The sequence below is a fragment of the Leguminivora glycinivorella genome, chromosome 10 (assembly GCF_023078275.1).
Source record: "Leguminivora glycinivorella isolate SPB_JAAS2020 chromosome 10, LegGlyc_1.1, whole genome shotgun sequence".
Lineage (NCBI taxonomy): Eukaryota > Metazoa > Arthropoda > Insecta > Lepidoptera > Tortricidae > Leguminivora > Leguminivora glycinivorella.
Window position 1 is genome coordinate 7,581,085 of NC_062980.1, and position 17,714 is coordinate 7,598,798.

The following is a 17,714-nucleotide window of genomic DNA, read 5'->3' on the forward strand; positions in this document are numbered from 1 at the left end:
GCGGTACCGTTGGAATCGGAAGGGCCGGCGGAACCTTCTACCTGCGTTACGCGTGGGAAACTTGGTCGTGCTACAGTTTCTTTTAAGGAGTAGTCATTTGTTTTGCTTTCTTTAACGCCAAGTATCCGAAATTAAGAATTACACCCAAGTCTACAGAATCATCAATCTACTCAATCTTCATACTGTTGCGTTGAATCACGTCGCCAATACAATACACGATCGAGGTGAAATGCGACTAAAGTAATTAACGATTGAGTCATAACGCGAAAGTTAAATGCACGGTCGAGGTGAAATGCGACTAAAACTAATAACGACTAAAATAATAAACGATTGAGTCACAACGCGATATTTAAATGCACGATCGAGGTGAAATGCGACTAAAACCTACAGCCACTTGAAAAAAAAAACTATTAAGACACAATGCGAAAATTAAATATGAGATCGAGGTGAAATGCGATTCGGTGAATTACTACAACAATTTTATGCTTTTGGGGTAGCTACAGGTCTAACAAATCGAAACTAGCATCGCTCTTACGGTTATCGAATAATTAAAAAGAAAACCGGCCAAGAGCGTGTCGGGCCACGCTCAGTGTAGGGTTCCGTAGTTTTCTCAAAAACTACTGAACCTATCAAGTTCAAAACAATTTTCCTAGAAAGTCTTTATAAAGTTCTACTTTTATGATTTTTTGCATATTTTTTAAACATATGGTTCAAAAGTTAGAGGGGGGGGACGCACTTTTTTTTCCTTTAGGAGCGATTATTTCCGAAAATATTAATATTATCAAAAAACAATCTAAGTAAACCCTTATTCATTTTTAAATACCTATCCAACAATATATCACACGTTAGGGTTGGAATGAAAAAAAATATCAGCCCCCACTTTACATGTAGGGGGGGTACCCTAATAAAACATTTTTTTTCCATTTTTTATTCTTGCACTTTGTTGGCGTGATTGATATACATATTGGTACTAAATTTCGGCTTTCTAGTGCTTACGGTTACTGAGATTATCCGCGGACGGACGGACGGACGGACGGACGGACGGACGGACGGACGGACGGACGGACGGACGGACGGACAGACAGACATGGCGAAACTATAAGGGTTCCTAGTTGACTACGGAACCCTAAAAATTATTACTGAACACGTGTGTGGCATCCCTTACCACTTCCTAATGTTATTTGTTTTGACATGTGTCGTCAAACACTTGTCGATGACTTTAATGTTATGATTAAGGTCCTCTCACACTAATTAATCCATTTATTATTATGGAAACGAAAAAAAATACTTTTTTTTCGAATTGAACAAAAAGCGATATATGTACAGGATGGTTCCTGATGATGAACCTAACTGCGTGTCGAATTTAACGGAAAACAAAAAAACACGGTGTATATGGCACACTGCTATGACCTACACTACAAATGCCCATTTTACAGAAAAATGGAGGAGTCTATAGAACTTTGTCCATGGGTATAAGATGACAAACTTCTGTACCTATTAAAGGAGCAGAATGATTTATATTTATTACACACAGGCCAAAATCAACATGATTTCAAGTTGTACATCGACTAACCAATAACCAGCCGTTTCATTGACACTCGTTAGTTTTAGCGTTAAGGCCTTTTCTCTGTACTTTACTATTTAACATGTTGTCGCAGCGTCCCTATAGTTTTTGCAGAAACTTACCTATATACAGTCTTTTCTTAGTCTGCCAGCGCGACACAGACCCGGCAATGAAGGAATGGTGTCCACAGGCACTTTGTATACGCGCTTCTTCTTTCACCTGCCTCACTGCATTATCACCGAGCACCTGAAGTAAATAAAATAATGATAATAATAAGGAGCCTATTGCATAATAAAATGTAAGATGGGTATTAGTGATTTTACATACAAGTTCATTAATAGAACCTATTAGGTTGTGAAGCAATGATGTAATTTAGGGTCATTTGCATCAAACCACCTTGAATAATTGTTCACTCAACATTATTGCTTTATCAGGACTTTCATCATCAGACATCATGGTCATCAAACCCACTTTCATCATCATTATCATACATCAACATCATTGTTTCATTATAAGCCAAATGATGTTTAAATCTATTACAACTGATTACATTTACCACACCCATTAACCATAATAATCAATCAGGAGTAATAAATGTAATAATGCTACGCTTGCGACTATATCGTTTTTCATGGGTTCATATAAATTACCCTATAAATACTTTATGTTTACTAGTTGTATCTGATACTATAGTAAAAACTCGCGCTGTAGACACCATTGCATCATCTAGTATTATTAAAACCTTTTTATTACCGTTACCGTTAAGTGACTACACCAGCCAGCAGTTCTGCAGCAAGGACTCGGAGGCGATGGCCACGAAAGAGAGGAAGGGACAGGGGGGTGCATCGAGCCTGCTCGGCTGCACGCGCACGCATGACCCAGGTCGTCGATCAGAGGCGTATGATGCAGGACGCTAACAACCTCCGTCCAGACGAGCCTGTGTCAAACTAGGACGTGCATCCGGGCTTGCTCGTGTTCTCCTACCGTCTTCTGCCGCCCCTGCATGGTTAGCGGACCCTCCTGCCCGAGACACCGGTGAGCCAATGTTACGGGTGGGGAGTGTAGGGTGTGCAGTCAATGGGAATGGGATTGACGGGATTAGAAGAACCAGACCGAATACCAGCATCGTGCCCAGTGTGAAGGAAGATAGATAAATACTTGTGTAAATATATACGAAAGGATAGTGACTGCGATTGAGTTGCGTTCATTGCTTTAGACAGTAGTATAATATAGCCAGTTTTAATTTTCACGTGAATCGATCAATCGCTAGCAATCTTGCTATCGCTAGGTTCGTAGCCATCATCATCAGATATCATATGTAAATACTTTTCGATTCACTAGACATTTTGTCATCGCTAGGTTCGTAGCCATCATCATCAGCTATCATATGTAAGTACTTTTCGATTGACTTGTCTTCAAGGAGTATTTAAGATGAGGATTTTCTTTGTGTCTTTAATGTCACTATGCAGTAGTTGTGAGGTCCCTAACTATGAGGGTGCGACATCAAGCTGTCTTGTGCCTTTTCCGCGTTCTTACGCAACATCGTCGAACTCGATTGCGCGTGTCTTCGGCGCATGTTAGATAGGTTATTCATATCGTCGGTGATCCTTGTCTATGATATCCTGAAGTACTTGCCACAGTAGTTATTTTATGCCAAAGAGGGTGCGCTGCATGTTGATTAATTGAGAATTTGGAAGAAGGTAATTGAGAAAAGTTCAATGGAGGAAAATTTCTTGTCACTTCGTACTATACTAAGTGTACGTATTTACTTTAGACACTTATATATAATAGACAAAACAAACACAATAGAAAAGACAAAATATTTGTACTTCAAACATACAACACTGCACATTAGACAGTAGGTATAAATAGTCACCATAGCACTCAACACCGTAATTATATATATAAGGTTAAGGTTCATTGCACTTATTTCTTACGTTTATTAGGCTTTCCACGGAAAATTGTTTACACTTTCCCTAAAACTCATAAGAAACCACCAAGTCAACGAATCAACGAAACTGAATTTCAGCACTGCACTTTTAGAAGAAGAAAGGAACAACGTAGAACGTGGTTACCACTTTTTTTATAGGACACTACCACTTTAATAGTAAATACTTATGAATTGGATCAGACAGTTTCAATGTCAGTAATAAGTCTGCTTTGGTGGTTAACATGCCAAAGACCTTAATATTCTTTTCTTGTTTCGGCAGCTAATCGTGTAACTTCCATTTATGTGTAAATCTTGACTCTCGCTTCACACGGTTGCAAGTTGCAATTCATGTCATAATACTCTAAAAATCATTTCAAAGTGCGTTTTCATGTTGAGGTATCCTAAGTGTCTACCATATTATTGTGTAGGTGTTGCATTCTTCTTCCGCGCCATGGTAAAAGTCAAACGTCGCAGATCTACAGTTGCCGATTCTGGCGTGGCGTGTACTTGTTTGATGGACGCGTGGTGATCAGTAACCCGATTTCAGCGAAGCAAGACTTTAGACAAGGGACAATAGCGCAGACAAGCCGACGAAGGGTCCAAATTCGTAGAGTTGTATTTGATGCATTGCCAGGCCCCTTGTTTGCCAGATGTTGTGGCGAGTATTTTTTTTTTACAAAATATTTGGTTTTTGTTTTATGGTCGGCAGTTATTGTACCAAGAAATGTGTTGTTATTGGTCGACGGGACAAGTTCACAATACGCTTTTAATTGTATCCGTCTTTGGAATGTTGCTAAGTTTTTATAAACAAAGATGTATCCATAAATATTGCCGCAACAGCGTGGCGTCAACGTTTGGTCAGCAGATGTCATTATCTGGTGTTCAATTTTATTTCCTTTATATTGATTGCCACTTTTCTTTGCCAAAGATAACCCGGGCTAAACACAAACCAATTAATCATAACTGTACAACAAATCGAGACAATTACTAGCTCATATTTGATGAACATAGTATGCAATTCATAAGTAATAGTATAGGGCTTGTGCCGTCGCTGAGTTAACATACATACATAGGTTCAAACTTATAGGTATTTGTCGTATGTCCGTTGTTGTAAGGTCGTTCGGACGAAGTTTCAATTAACACCTTGTCTGATCTGTGCGCGAAGAGTAACCTAAGGGCTAATGGTCCCAGGCACGCCCTGTGTATTCCATAGGCATAATTAAGTGATATGGCTAGGGATAATAAGAAAAACTAGATTTGTTCTGTGTTCACAAAAAAACAGGATTACGGCGATTACAAGGCAACCTAGCGAGGGCCTGGTCTACCTGGACCATAAGTAATTTATTTATCCATTGAATCAATGCTGACCATGCAAAATACAAGCAAACATAGAACGGCCCTTAGCTTTTACTTCCTCTGTCGTTAATCAATCAATCAATATCATTTATTGCAAACCATGGTATTACATTACAGGTGTTACAATATGAAGGAGGTCGCATGGCACCCCGGTAGGGCATGGCAATATTGGCTATTTATTATACATTAATTATATACTAAATGATATCTAGTTTGTTCCTAAATTTGCTATAGCTACACTGGCTACATACATTATTACATTATAACGTTCTAAGTTTAGAAATTGTATTTAATTTCGTTGTAGATCGTCCTGCATGAATTCTTTTTCTAATAACACGGATTTGAGTTTGTTGGCGAAGATATTATTTTGCTGTATTGACTTTATTTCATTAGATAACTTATTGTTTCATTAGGTAACGTATTGTTAATTAGGCCAATTAAAAGTCCCACTGTTCACCTAAATGTGGTTGCAGGACTTCGCGTTGAACATAATATACATATACATGATAACGCACTTAGCAACCCATTGAAATGGCAGCTCACTGGGTTACATTTACGAACCTACCTACAGTTCAGCTACCTATTATTAAAAGCTTGTTCTATTATAATAATAGTTGTCCTACTTATGGATGCAAGACACTTAAAAGTAATGAGTTAATAGTTAAGTAGGTTGCTAGTTAATTATCCAGGGAATTAGATTGCCTATAGACCTATAGTAGGCTTTAGATCTTGGATAAGTCTAGACTTTGTGAGCCTAGTAATTGATTATAACCAAGCTGGAACGGGCTCACCAGATCGTCGCGTCGTCACGTCTGCGCGTTGGGCCGCTGATGCAACAGTCATGAGTCCGTCGCGGTTGGCGTGGCCTCTTAGGTCGCATTGCTACTACAAAGCACTGGTACCGGGGTGCACTATATATGATACGTTTTATCACAACTGTCACAAAGGTCTGAAATTAGGTACAACGCGTCGCGGGAGCTTTGGTCGGGTCGGGCTCGGGGCGCGTCGGCGGCACTTAGATGCACGTGCAGCGGTTGCACTTGGGATGGGACCCGGCGCGATGGGTGTCTATTGTTTCGATGGGTTTTTACGCGTTTATGAGTCTCGCTCCGGACACGACCGTCCACCACGGCGTCCCAAATGGTTCCGTATTATTAAAACCTTTTTATTACATACATAATTAAATGAATTAGATTGGATGTTAAATGTGACAATCCATAAGAAAAGGGCCCTTATGGCGGTTTCTAGTTACGGAGATATCGACGTTTTTGTAAAATCGTTCGAAATTATCGATTTTTGAATTTATGCAAAATAGTAAAATATACGAATAGACGTGCAATTGTAGCTTGGTTTCAGTAGTGTACGTTAAGTATTTCTATATTAAAATTCAGCTCAAAGTTTAGTAGAAAAGGGCCCTTATGCCAGAGCGCGTTCGAAAATATGAAAACTGTTATTAAAAAATGTTGTAATTACTTACAATTTTTGTTTATAAGTTAGTTTATGTTATATAGGTACGATTCAATGAAGTACTTTGATACCTAATTTAAAAATTACCCGATTTAGGTACCTAGTCGTCACTTTAAAATAAAAATCTTACTCGTGAGTAGCTACTAAGTGCAATCTGACTTCAAACCTCACTCGGCGGCGTGTCAAAGCGAAGATGTTCTTCCTTTGACTAATGCCGCTGTTACCACTGGATACACTCTCTTACTCTTACTCTTATTATAGGCACAGTTGATGCCACGTGGCAATGTTGCAGCAGTTGACGGTACGTAGTTTATGAATGGTCCCTTATTGGTGACATTATCGGTGGTAAGATGTGTTTTCTTCCGATATACTAAGTGTCTTAAATAATTAAAAAACAAATATTAAGAATTACAAATCGATCTGGTAGGTACTGTGTGAATTAATAATTATAATAAACGTTTTATGAGAATTACTGATTAATGATCGAGATTTTAAGTTTACTTCATATAACATTTTTTCTTTGGTATTCTGTTATAATTTATAATACAAGATAAGTAACTAAAATAATAAAATACATTAGCAATGAGTAATTTTTATCTGTGATGGTCATAAGGGCCCTTTTCCCAAATGTATGGGAGTCAATAATTTGTGATTTTTATGTAACTTTAAAAATTTATAAATAAAAAAATAAGACATGCAGAATAATTCTGACACTTTAGTTATAAATGTGTAGACTGATTAAATATAATTTAGAAGTCTCTATACGAAAATTATTATTATTATAGGAGCAGATGTTAAATATTCTAATTGTGATATTCTGATTAAAATATACATATTTAATGAACCATGGGATTTTATTTCTATCCTTAAATGTAAGTTGAAACATATATAACTATGTACTATAGTTCAGATAGCAACATATTAGAAGAAAAGCCAAAAAAATATGTTTTCCTAATTTTTTTCTTATAAGCGACTTGCCCTAATCAAAGCTCGATTTTTCATGATCTGGAAGTCGATGAAACACAATCACAACTGATTCTCAAAGAAATGTACCTTGAGATACACAATCAATCGTCATCTATGTAACTTCCAATGGGAACACCCTTAAAGTGAGTTTCTAACTTCTTTTTACGTTTTCTCAAAAGTGCAATACTTAGCATGTGTATGCTTGATGATTTTTTAAAAAAAAAGTACGTGGCCTAGGGCCATGATTTTTTTTGTATTAGATAGCTTATTTAATGCAGATTTAGGATCTGTGCCTAACTCAATACCTGCCATAAGGGCCTTTCTGTGATGGATTGTCACAAATAACCTATTTAAAGTTGAACACTAAGCTATTATTTTACCCTGTAGGCCCTTTGGCAATAAAGTAATAAATCAACAATTGATTAGACTTGCAAGTTCTTATCAATATACAGTACACATAAAACACATTAAGCATTCATAACAAAACAAATATAGGTTATTGATAAGTGTTATGATAATACTGTTAATATTTAACTTAAGGAATGCTAGAGTAACTATTAATAGAGCATCAATAAATAAAAAAATATTTTTTCCAATACTATATTTGCTTTTGTAAAGAATGTGTTTTGATTTATTGCCACTCATTTTGAATGTCCTCCTTACCGCACTTGTATCATAATGTACTATTGTACTATTAAGTCATCTGGGCCCAGTGGGCCCCAACCCAATTAACAAAAACGATAAATTTTAGGGCACTGTTTGACATCTTAAAATGGGGCACGAAAAAGTTATAAGCCCACAGAATGTTTGCCTGCCATCCAGCAAAGAGTGACAACCCATTGTTTTGGAAGTTGCTGCTCTATACACACATAAACACTAATGGCGTTACACTTTTTAAAGCTGAACCAGCTAATAATAGTTGTTATTATCTGTATAAAGTGTGACTTATGTATTTGTAAGAAAGGGACAAAATACTTATTAACTAATCAGTTCACTACTTTCTTTATGAACAAAGAGGTTATTTTGCTACCTAATTGTGCATGACTTCCAACAAGTAATGAATGTATCGGCACAGGTTAGATATACATTAACTAAACAACATGATTTGAATATCATATTGATCAAATAAGCTAAAAAGGCCTGTAAAATGCACTACCAAAACAATCATGATAGTGTCAGTGCTACTAATTAGTGATTGCATCATGCAATATTACAGAACATTGCAAAACAATAAAGTACAAGTAAACATACACAATGAGGTAATTTGGAGTGATTCCAAATGGTAAACTGGCTTATTAATGAGATTTTGCATTTCATATGCATTGCAAAATGTCATACATAGGCAAACATATATTTTAATTATTATTTAAAAATTTTGTGTTATCAACTCATGACCATGAATTTTGAGGCTCCACCTTCAATGTCCAAAATGGTGGCAAAAACATTGTTGGTAGTAGTTCCTAATAGTTTCAGGTCCATTCAAATTCAATGCGGACTGACCAATGAATAGCAACCAATAGTTACGAAATTCAAAGAAAAAAGGTGGTCTACTTTAATAGGTATTCTAACATACAGAACTCTAAATAGCTAGAGCAGTGGTGGGCAAACTTTAATCACTGGTGGCCAAAATATGAAAGAATTTTAGATGTTTACACCAAAAATGCAATTTTGATACAATGCTGGCCATATCACACACTATTTTAAAGGACTGGTAACAGGCCGGATACAACCATTCTCGGGCCGGACATAGCCCGAAGGCCATATTTTGCTCACCACTGAGATAGAGAATCAAAAACTTTGCAAAGTAAACTCACCTGGGCTTTGCTAAGAACTTTCAAAGCGTAATCCTTGTCTTCTGTAACTTTGTTTACTTTGTACACTTGTCCAAAGGCACCCTTGGCTATTGTCTCCTTTATTTCAAAATCTTTTTGTAGCAAGTCAGAGGATATGGGAAATTCTGGTAGGAATATTGATTCTTTATGTGCCACCGGCCAGGCTGTCTTACTGGCTTCGAGCGGATTGGTTAATGTTGAGTCATTCCATCTGAAAAATCATTTATGTTTCACCAAATTAAGAATAATTATTTAAACATGTCCATGGAAAGATACCAAATTCAATATCTATTTAGGAAACCCTTTTATTTATGCTGAGGTCAAAAAACATGAGTTTACTAAAAAAAGCAAACCTGTAAGTGTTTAATACATCAAGATTCATAATTAAAATAAAATTAAATGCACATTTTCGTGTGTTGAGTGTGTGATCTATCCTTTAAGGTTTAGAACCTAATAGAATACATTATTAAGATAAATACCACATGCTAAAGAGGAACGAAGTTTTCAGCAATCAAAACACAGATCGCGATTTGTTTAACATTCGTACATGGTTTGTTTTGATGTCTAAATAATGTATGCTACTAACCTTCGTCGTGAAACGCGAGACCAAGGCCGCGATGCGCTGTACACGGACTGGTTACTCGTAACGCTGACCAGCGAGCGCCCACTGAGGTTACCAACGAAATGGGACAGGCTAAACTAATCACAAAAATAAAATTACGTTAGCTATCGATGGTAACAAAGAACTGTCAAGTGACAATCACGGAAATAATTACAATTATACAAGTCATCTATGTTATAGATACCACAGCACATGGAAGTAAACTAAGGAAGAACAAAAGATAAACACATATTTTTATTGCGTTACGTATATTCAGCTGAGAATGACATTAGCAAGTTTTTACCTGACTTGAGAAGGCTTGTCCGTCACGGTTTGAATGCGTAGATTTGTTGTTCCGCTGCTGTGTGTTCTTTGTTTGCGAATTGCCCATTAAATTAGCTAAAATATCTTGTCATATCGGTAGCAAAATTGTTTCCACTTATATTTTTAAATTATTTCGAAATGTTTGTGTGACCTAATTCTAACCATAAACATGGTGTTTTTTTTTTATTGCTCATTTTTAAGAGGCATAGACACAAAACATATTCAGCCTTCTTAAGCCGATTTTACACTCACGGACTCAATGAACTGTTCATAAAAATTAACGGTTTATTTCTCATACACACAATTTATAGGAAGTCCTTTATTTATTATTTTGCTCTATCTCAAATATATCGACAGTAGCATTAAAACCAAAATTTTAAAACCAATGCAGTAATTATTGATTTACCTCTCTCTCCTTACCTCCCGAAGGAGTTATGGGATTAAATAAGTATAGAAAGCTATTGTTTATAAACCTATAGGTAATCTGTGTACATTAAAATTGATACGGATTTGAGTTCTTTTACTTTAAAATAATAATTTTTGCCCCTTATGTCAATTTCCTGTACTTTTATTTTTTACAATTCTGTTTAAACTACCTAAGGTTATTTCGAGAATGAACAATATAAAAGTGAAACCCAAAAAAAGAAAATAGCATTTAAAAATACTTGAAAGTTCTTCCATGCCTAAAGGTTTTACAGGAATCTCTTGTTTTAGTTCACTAAAACGATATTGTTCCCATTTTCTAACAAGGCCTCCTTCAAATATTGCCATCATGTGTTTGTTAAATTGCTCCGTTAAGGCTGAATGTTTAGAAAATATCATATTTAAATAGTGATTATGTACTTTGTCTTTTATTATATGTAAGTATTGTTGGCCTTTATAATTTAATTCATTTTGTTCCAAATATCGTCCTACTTCACAATCTATAAGACAAAATCTTCTGGTATCATTTTTCATTCTTTCGATACATGTAAATAAATTGTTAATTGGTACTAATTTGGAGTTAATTTTTCTGAATTTTTCTTCGGTATCTGGAAGGACTACATCTGGTGAAGCCATACCTTCAATAATATAACCCCTTTCAATCACATCTTCGAAAGTTTCTACTTCCTTTCCTTTTTTCATTGCCGTGAAAAAAGAAGTAATAGCTGCTTGAGAGGCGAAATTTAAAACAAAGTAGCTCCACAGGCTAAAACCTAAAAATATTTTAAAGGATCCCTTTTTAGGAGGATTCAATAATGAAATAATTAGAGTATTTCGTACAGAATTTAAAAAATCTTTACCTATTTGGTCTAAACTTATGTCGCTCTTTTCGGCAAAGTTAAAAAAAGAGAACACTATCCAAGATCCTACAAAACTGAAAATAAATTTGATGATCATAATGTAATTGTTTTGTAAGAGTTTGAAATCAAATAAAATGGTTTCAAATTCTGCTCTTGGGGCTGCTAAACAAACTCCACTATCAGCAATGATAAATGTTTGATCCAATTCTACAATAATTAAATCCATTTGATATATCGGTATAAGGAAAAGATCCGCTTTCCTATGCCCGAATGAAAAAATGTGTTGAATATTCAATTCGAAATTGAATGGTAGTTTCATGACGCCAACACTCGGAGAAAGATCAATGGTGAAATTCATGTATTTTGCCATAGCTTTCCATAATTCGCCATCCCTTGCTCCAATGGTGTATGTATTATTCGCTTCCTCTTCGATTGTAAGAAATGGTTTAATTTCTGTTGTAAATGCCCGTAAAGGAAAACCGTGAAGATCCTTGCCTTTAGGCTTAAACAAATCAGGAGTTTTTACAATTTTTAATTCACTATAAGGTATAGATTGACTATGAAATCCGATGCAAGTGCCCAGATTATTAGCTCGAAATGTAGATTGAGAAGATACATTATAACATCCTTCTTCACACGTTAAACCATTTTGAAATCCATCAATTGGTATGCCGATTTTTCTTGTTGTCCTGCATCCAAATACCAATGGAAGAGTGTAGTTTTCATACAAATAAGGCTCGAAACTTGACAAATATAATACTTCATTATCATCGTCGTATTGTATTATTGCAGCATTTGGACATTTGAAATACCACAAAGCAAAGAATATTTTTGCTACAGTTATATCGTTTTGGATTGTTCTAAACTGAAGAATAACATTGCCTAAAGGATGCCAATAGGGACTTTCAGCTGTCTTTCTTAAAGAATCCTCAAATTCTTCAAAGTTTAAACAATTGATAACAACAATATTTGAATGATATGGTACCGTATCTTCTATACCGTGATCTTGGTTTTCAGTGTTGGACACTGTGTATGTTAACAAAGGAAAGTTACTGTGACCATAAAACGTGTCTGACCAATGTCCCATGGTTAAAATATTATTCCAACCATTATCTTTTAAGGTCATATTAATTAAATTCACCTGTAACAATATCATACTTTATTTCGTTGTTGAAATTTTGATATTAAATAGTTTCCATTTTCCAACCAATTCTGATCAAACACAATAGACGTAGTGATTCAATGCTCTTTGCACAATAGTAGGCACATTCTTTCTGGCTGGCATTGGTTTTGTCAGGCCAACATCAACTTTACTAAGGTCGTGTCGTGTATAAATGTCTTTAATAATTATTGAGATGGCAAATCAAATCTTTCATTTAATTTCGTTATGTTGGCTAATATAGGTACGTCAAAATCTAATTCAATACCATAAATGAAGCTAGGAACACACTACGCGGACGTCCGTCGTAAAGCTAGGAACACACTACGCGGACGTCCGTCGTAAATCGACCGCGGACGGGAATCTGGACAATGGAAATACACATAACCGTGCAAACTATCGGTCGACGGACGCGGACGTGGCCTTGAGCGCACGGACGTCCGATCGAAATCTGGCTCTCTGGATGTTTTGTTCCGTGCACACTGATAGGTCGCGGTCGCGGTCGTTTTACGACGGACGTCCGCGTAGTGTGTTCCTTGCTTCAAGCTAGGAACACACTACGCGGACGTCCGTCGTGAATCGACCGCGGACGGGAATCTGGACAATGGAAATACACAATACCGTGCAAACTATCGGTCGTCGGACGTGGACGTGGCCTTGAGCGCATGGACGTCCGTTCGAAATCTGGCTCGCTGGATGTTTTGTTCCGTGCACACTGTTCGGTCGCGGTCGCGGTCGTTTTACGACGGACGTCCGCGTAGTATGTTCCTAGCTTTATACTTATATATTTAAAAAATACCTTATTACATTTTAAGCATTTTGTAATAAAATAATAAATCTTACTTTTACTTACGATAAATTCTGTCCTTTTTCCTTCATTTGTAGCTTCGTAATTAGTAGTCGGTAAGATTACAGCTTGGCAAATAGGATACAGTAAAATAAACAACATAATACAAGAAAAGCATATGTTTTTCATTGCCTTTTATGAAGTAGAATTCAACCAGCAACAACGAGCGTATATGAACAATGAATACGTTAGCCAGAATATCAATCTACCGTAAGATCTATCAAATCAGGGGGATTGGACTAATCGTTTTATGTTCAAATTGATGTACTTATTTGGATCAATTTCCATAATGACACTAAATGAGACAATCTGGTAATGAAAATATATTTTATTCATGTCATAAATTCCAATAAAATATGGAAACATAAATTTGATTGTGGTTTCTTAAATACTTATCGTTAAATTGTAAGAAAGAGGCATCTGGAAAACACATTTGTCTGCTAAATAAGTTAGTAAAAACAGCGTGTAATACAAATGTAAAATTTATGAGACTATAACAACCTAACAGTTTACACGGTACGAGAACTTACATGCGATTTGTTACATTGCGGACTGTTGAAGTAACATACAATTCAGCACACTAATCAAACACCGCTATGTAATGACATGTAAATTGGCTCTTAGACTATACGTACAAATTAGGTGTATGGGTACAACTTTACATTTATATCAGATTGCCTGAATAATACCATTCTTAGGGCAAGTTGAGACTCGTGTGTAGCTAAAAAAACACGCCATGAGCGTATCTTATAATCCAAAATTAAAACAAAAATACTTTCAAACCTGTTGTATTTTTCTATTTTCAAATGCAGTATAGTTAAAGGCATTTTGTGCACGCTCTAATTCTAGCATTTATTTATTACTAACAAGTATAGAATTGAGTAGGTACTTAGTCACAAAAATGATACATATTTATAAATTTACACCGTATTTGCTTTAATCAAGTATTACAGGCACGATCAGGCAACTTTAATTATTGCATTTCGTTCTTTACTTCTCTTATAGATATTGTTGAAAATGAACTCCAAAACTATGACACTTACATTAATAAAACTGACATAAGTAAGTTCTTTAATTTAAACAATAGGCAAATGTTTAACATGGCGTTTCCTTAGATTTCTGCCTGAATTTTACTGTCCAGATTGCCAATGGTTTCGAATCAATTCGCTATCAGACGAAACTATTAGGCAGTAGGCACAAAATTCAGACATTATAATGGCTTGATAACCAGACATCGTATTATTTGTGCCGTTTGTATATCCGAGGTCTTTATAGAGAGTACGTCGTAGACGTCGCATCGGACCGATAGATGGCGCCATCGTTCGTTGTAAGTCGCTCCGGCGTCTCACCGCCGCGATGTTGGTAGTCCCGTTTTTCCCCACCTGCAACACAAGGCCCCCCCGCGCCCCGACTCGCCACCAGCCACCCTCATTGTTTCGTCGAACGCCGAAGTGACCGGTTGTCGCGTATTCCGTTCGAACATTTTTACAGCATGGTGTCTCGAAATTAATCTTTTAGTTTCTATTTCCTTGTTATTTCTGGTCAAACCAGAGTTATTCGTGTTTTTATTTAAAAAGTGGCTTATAACGTTTCGGAATTATGAAATTTTTCAATTTCATCCGTCAATTCTTTCTTCCCTTTTAATTTGCGCTCGTTCGTCTAGAATAATGAGATATATTATGCCTCGCTAGCGATCATTATTCGTCTTTCGGGGTTCTCACTATAGAAATGAACGAGCGGTGCTTTATGATTCTACCCACTTTTTTGTAAGAAAGTTCCATGCTGCAAAAATCGTTACCGTTAATCAGTTTTCTTTTTAAACTATTCGCATTTCCGAGACTAAAGTAGGAAGTGTTATCCGCGTATTAAAAGTTTCGCGCGAGAATATAAGCGGTAACGTAGGTAAGTTGCTCCGCCGGGGACCACGTGCTCCGGGGACCACGTGCTTCGCGACCGCGGGCTGCGCGACCTGCGGGCTGCGGCGGCGGCGGCAGCCGCGGTGGAGGAATACCGCGCTCCAAGGAGGTTTGAATTTCTCCGACGAATGGGTGAGCAGATTCATATTATTTTAGAAAGAATATGTTCGGTTTCCGATTCGGTGCGGAGGCCCCAAGCCACGTGTCGGCGCCGAAACTTACTGTAGCGCTGCGATAGCGCCGCTGACCGCGGCAGTGTTGTCCGCCGCGTCGGCGCCGCCGAGGTTGCGTAGAAGTTGCCTCCTCGTTAACGATTAGGCGTCGCGTGCGACGCTGTAAGTATGTCTGCTGCTGCCCCGACGCGAGCGCCGTGCCGTTAGTGATCAGTCGTCAATACGCAGGCTACCAGCGCGGCCACCTTCTGCCCCCGCCACAACGCCGCGAGCCTGCTGAAGCTTTCCACCAGTATCGCTGGCCGCCACGCTTATGCTGGCGTCTCGATGGTGATGCAGAGCGTTCGTCTGCCGTGACAACGCCGCGATCCTGCTGAAGCTGTCCACCAGTATCGCTGGCCGCCACGCTTATGCTGGCGCCTCGATGGTGATGCAGAGCGTTCGTCTGCCGTGACAACGCCGCGATCCTGCTGAAGCTGTCCACCAGTATCGCTGGCCGCCACGCTTATGCTGGCGCCTCGATGGTGATGCAGAGCGTTCGTCTGCCGTGACAACGCCGCGATCCTGCTGAAGCTGTCCACCAGTATCGCTGGCCGCCACGCTTATGCTGGCGCCTCGATGGTGATGCAGAGCGTTCGTCTGCCGTGACAACGCCGCGATCCTGCTGAAGCTGTCCACCAGTATCGCTGGCCGCCACGCTTATGCTGGCGATGCTACGTCCTAACGTGGTTTGGAGACCCATAGTTGAACGAGGTAAGACGTCAATAACCGGACGAGGAGCCGCACTGCTGCGAGGGTGTCCTGACGATGTTCGCGAGCTATCTAATCGGAGAGGCGCCTCGCGAGAAGACCCTGTGATTCCTGTACATCGCTCATTGTGTAGGTCAAAGACATCGTAAAGGTTTGCGGAATTAAAAAAAAAAATCCCTTTCAGAATGTCCAGATCTGAATTCGAGCCAGCGTCCTGCATCCTGAGCGTGCGTCTGTTTACCGGGCGGACACCAAAACCGATCGGCAATCTGGCCGCGGGGGTTCCAAGTACACGACGATTTCCCGGAGGCTTGTGGCGCCCCCTGTCCATTCGAGAGATTAACTTATTCGCCGAGCCTCTAATAAACAAATTGGGAAAAATAAACCTGCTTCGCCTTAGTGAACTTCAGATTCCAGCTCAAAGCGAAAGGGGCCAGGAACTCAGGAGTACTTCAGTAGTTATCATCTGGCTCGACTATACTCAACTAATATAGTGCTTGATTCGATCGTAGAACCTGATTTCATAAATTTCACAACTTTCGTGGTCTACAGAGGAAGGTTGCACCGCTGCAGTTTCCAGCATTACCTCGTACAGCTGCCGATAGCTGTAGGCCAATCGCCCCTGTTTTGCTTGCATCTGCAGCCCGATAAGACCTTCAATAATCGGAACATTGTACGAAGTAATTAAAGCTCTTCCGATGGAGAATAATCTTCAACAGGCGGTGGCGCTGGCGACTGAAGTGACATGCAGCCGGCTTAAGGTTCGCATAGCACTATATGCTATGCACAGTTCAGTTGTATGTTATGTTATGCTGTACGATGGCAGGACTACATCTCTTCTGTTACGAGTAACTACGACAGTAACTGCTGACTCCAACAGACTGTCGTACGAGGTCAGTATGCACCCCCTGGGAGCCAAGTAAGTGACCTTCGGTGACTTCGCCTTCTTCTGCTTCGCCCGTCATCGTACCTCTTCGTCTGCGAGAGCCCTGCATTACGCCGTACAACGGTACGTATTAAGCCTCCGCCACACATAAAGCGCATTCCGCTTCGCTATCAGCGCGCTGAATGCGCGTGCATTCCGCTCGCGTCCCGCGCGTGTTGCGCTCGCTATCAGCGCTCGTTCGTTCCCGCTAGCGCCCACTGGGCGCAACGCCAGCGTTAGTGCGGTGCACCGCCATTATTACGCTCCGCCTACGCTCTTAAAGCGCGCATGTGTGGCGGTGTTAAATTCACCCCTTGACCTGCTACCACGACGTGTTCAGTAACCACCAGCGATGCGACACTGACGTCTCCACCTCTCAGTCTACTCTGTCGACCTTCATTGCACGAAGTAGAAATCCGTCGCATCGGGTTTTGGATTAGGTAATGGATTACCCTAAGAGTCAATGACTGACTTAAAGAAATCGACTGATACCTCCGTCCAGTGTAGTAGCAATCGACAGCGCTCGTACTTTTCATCTTCTAGGCTAGTCTTACCGAGCGATCGGTATCCTCAAATGCCCTCACTAAAAAGAGTTCAGAGTTCAGGAGTCTCGCTTGCAAC

The 17,714-nt window shown here is 38.9% G+C and overlaps 2 protein-coding genes across 2 annotated transcripts in view; both read right to left on the minus strand.

Annotated features, from left to right (window-relative positions):
• Nucleotides 1-10,203, minus strand: part of LOC125230703 (serine/threonine-protein kinase S6KL) — a 94,096-nt gene extending 83,893 nt beyond the window's left edge. The window contains exons 1-4 of the mRNA XM_048135960.1: nucleotides 10,021-10,203; nucleotides 9,702-9,814; nucleotides 9,098-9,326; nucleotides 1,687-1,810 (exon numbers count right to left, since the gene is read on the minus strand). Coding sequence (XP_047991917.1) covers nucleotides 1,687-1,810; nucleotides 9,098-9,326; nucleotides 9,702-9,814; nucleotides 10,021-10,107 — 553 coding nt within the window. The 5' untranslated portion in view covers nucleotides 10,108-10,203. The remainder of the gene's footprint in view (nucleotides 1-1,686; nucleotides 1,811-9,097; nucleotides 9,327-9,701; nucleotides 9,815-10,020) is intronic.
• A 389-nt stretch (nucleotides 10,204-10,592) lies between these two features.
• On the minus strand, nucleotides 10,593-12,410 carry LOC125230349. The gene has a single exon (XM_048135485.1). The coding sequence runs from the start codon at nucleotides 12,408-12,410 to the stop codon at nucleotides 10,593-10,595; it is 1,818 nt and encodes a 605-aa protein (XP_047991442.1).
• Nucleotides 12,411-17,714: the final 5,304 nt, after the last annotated feature.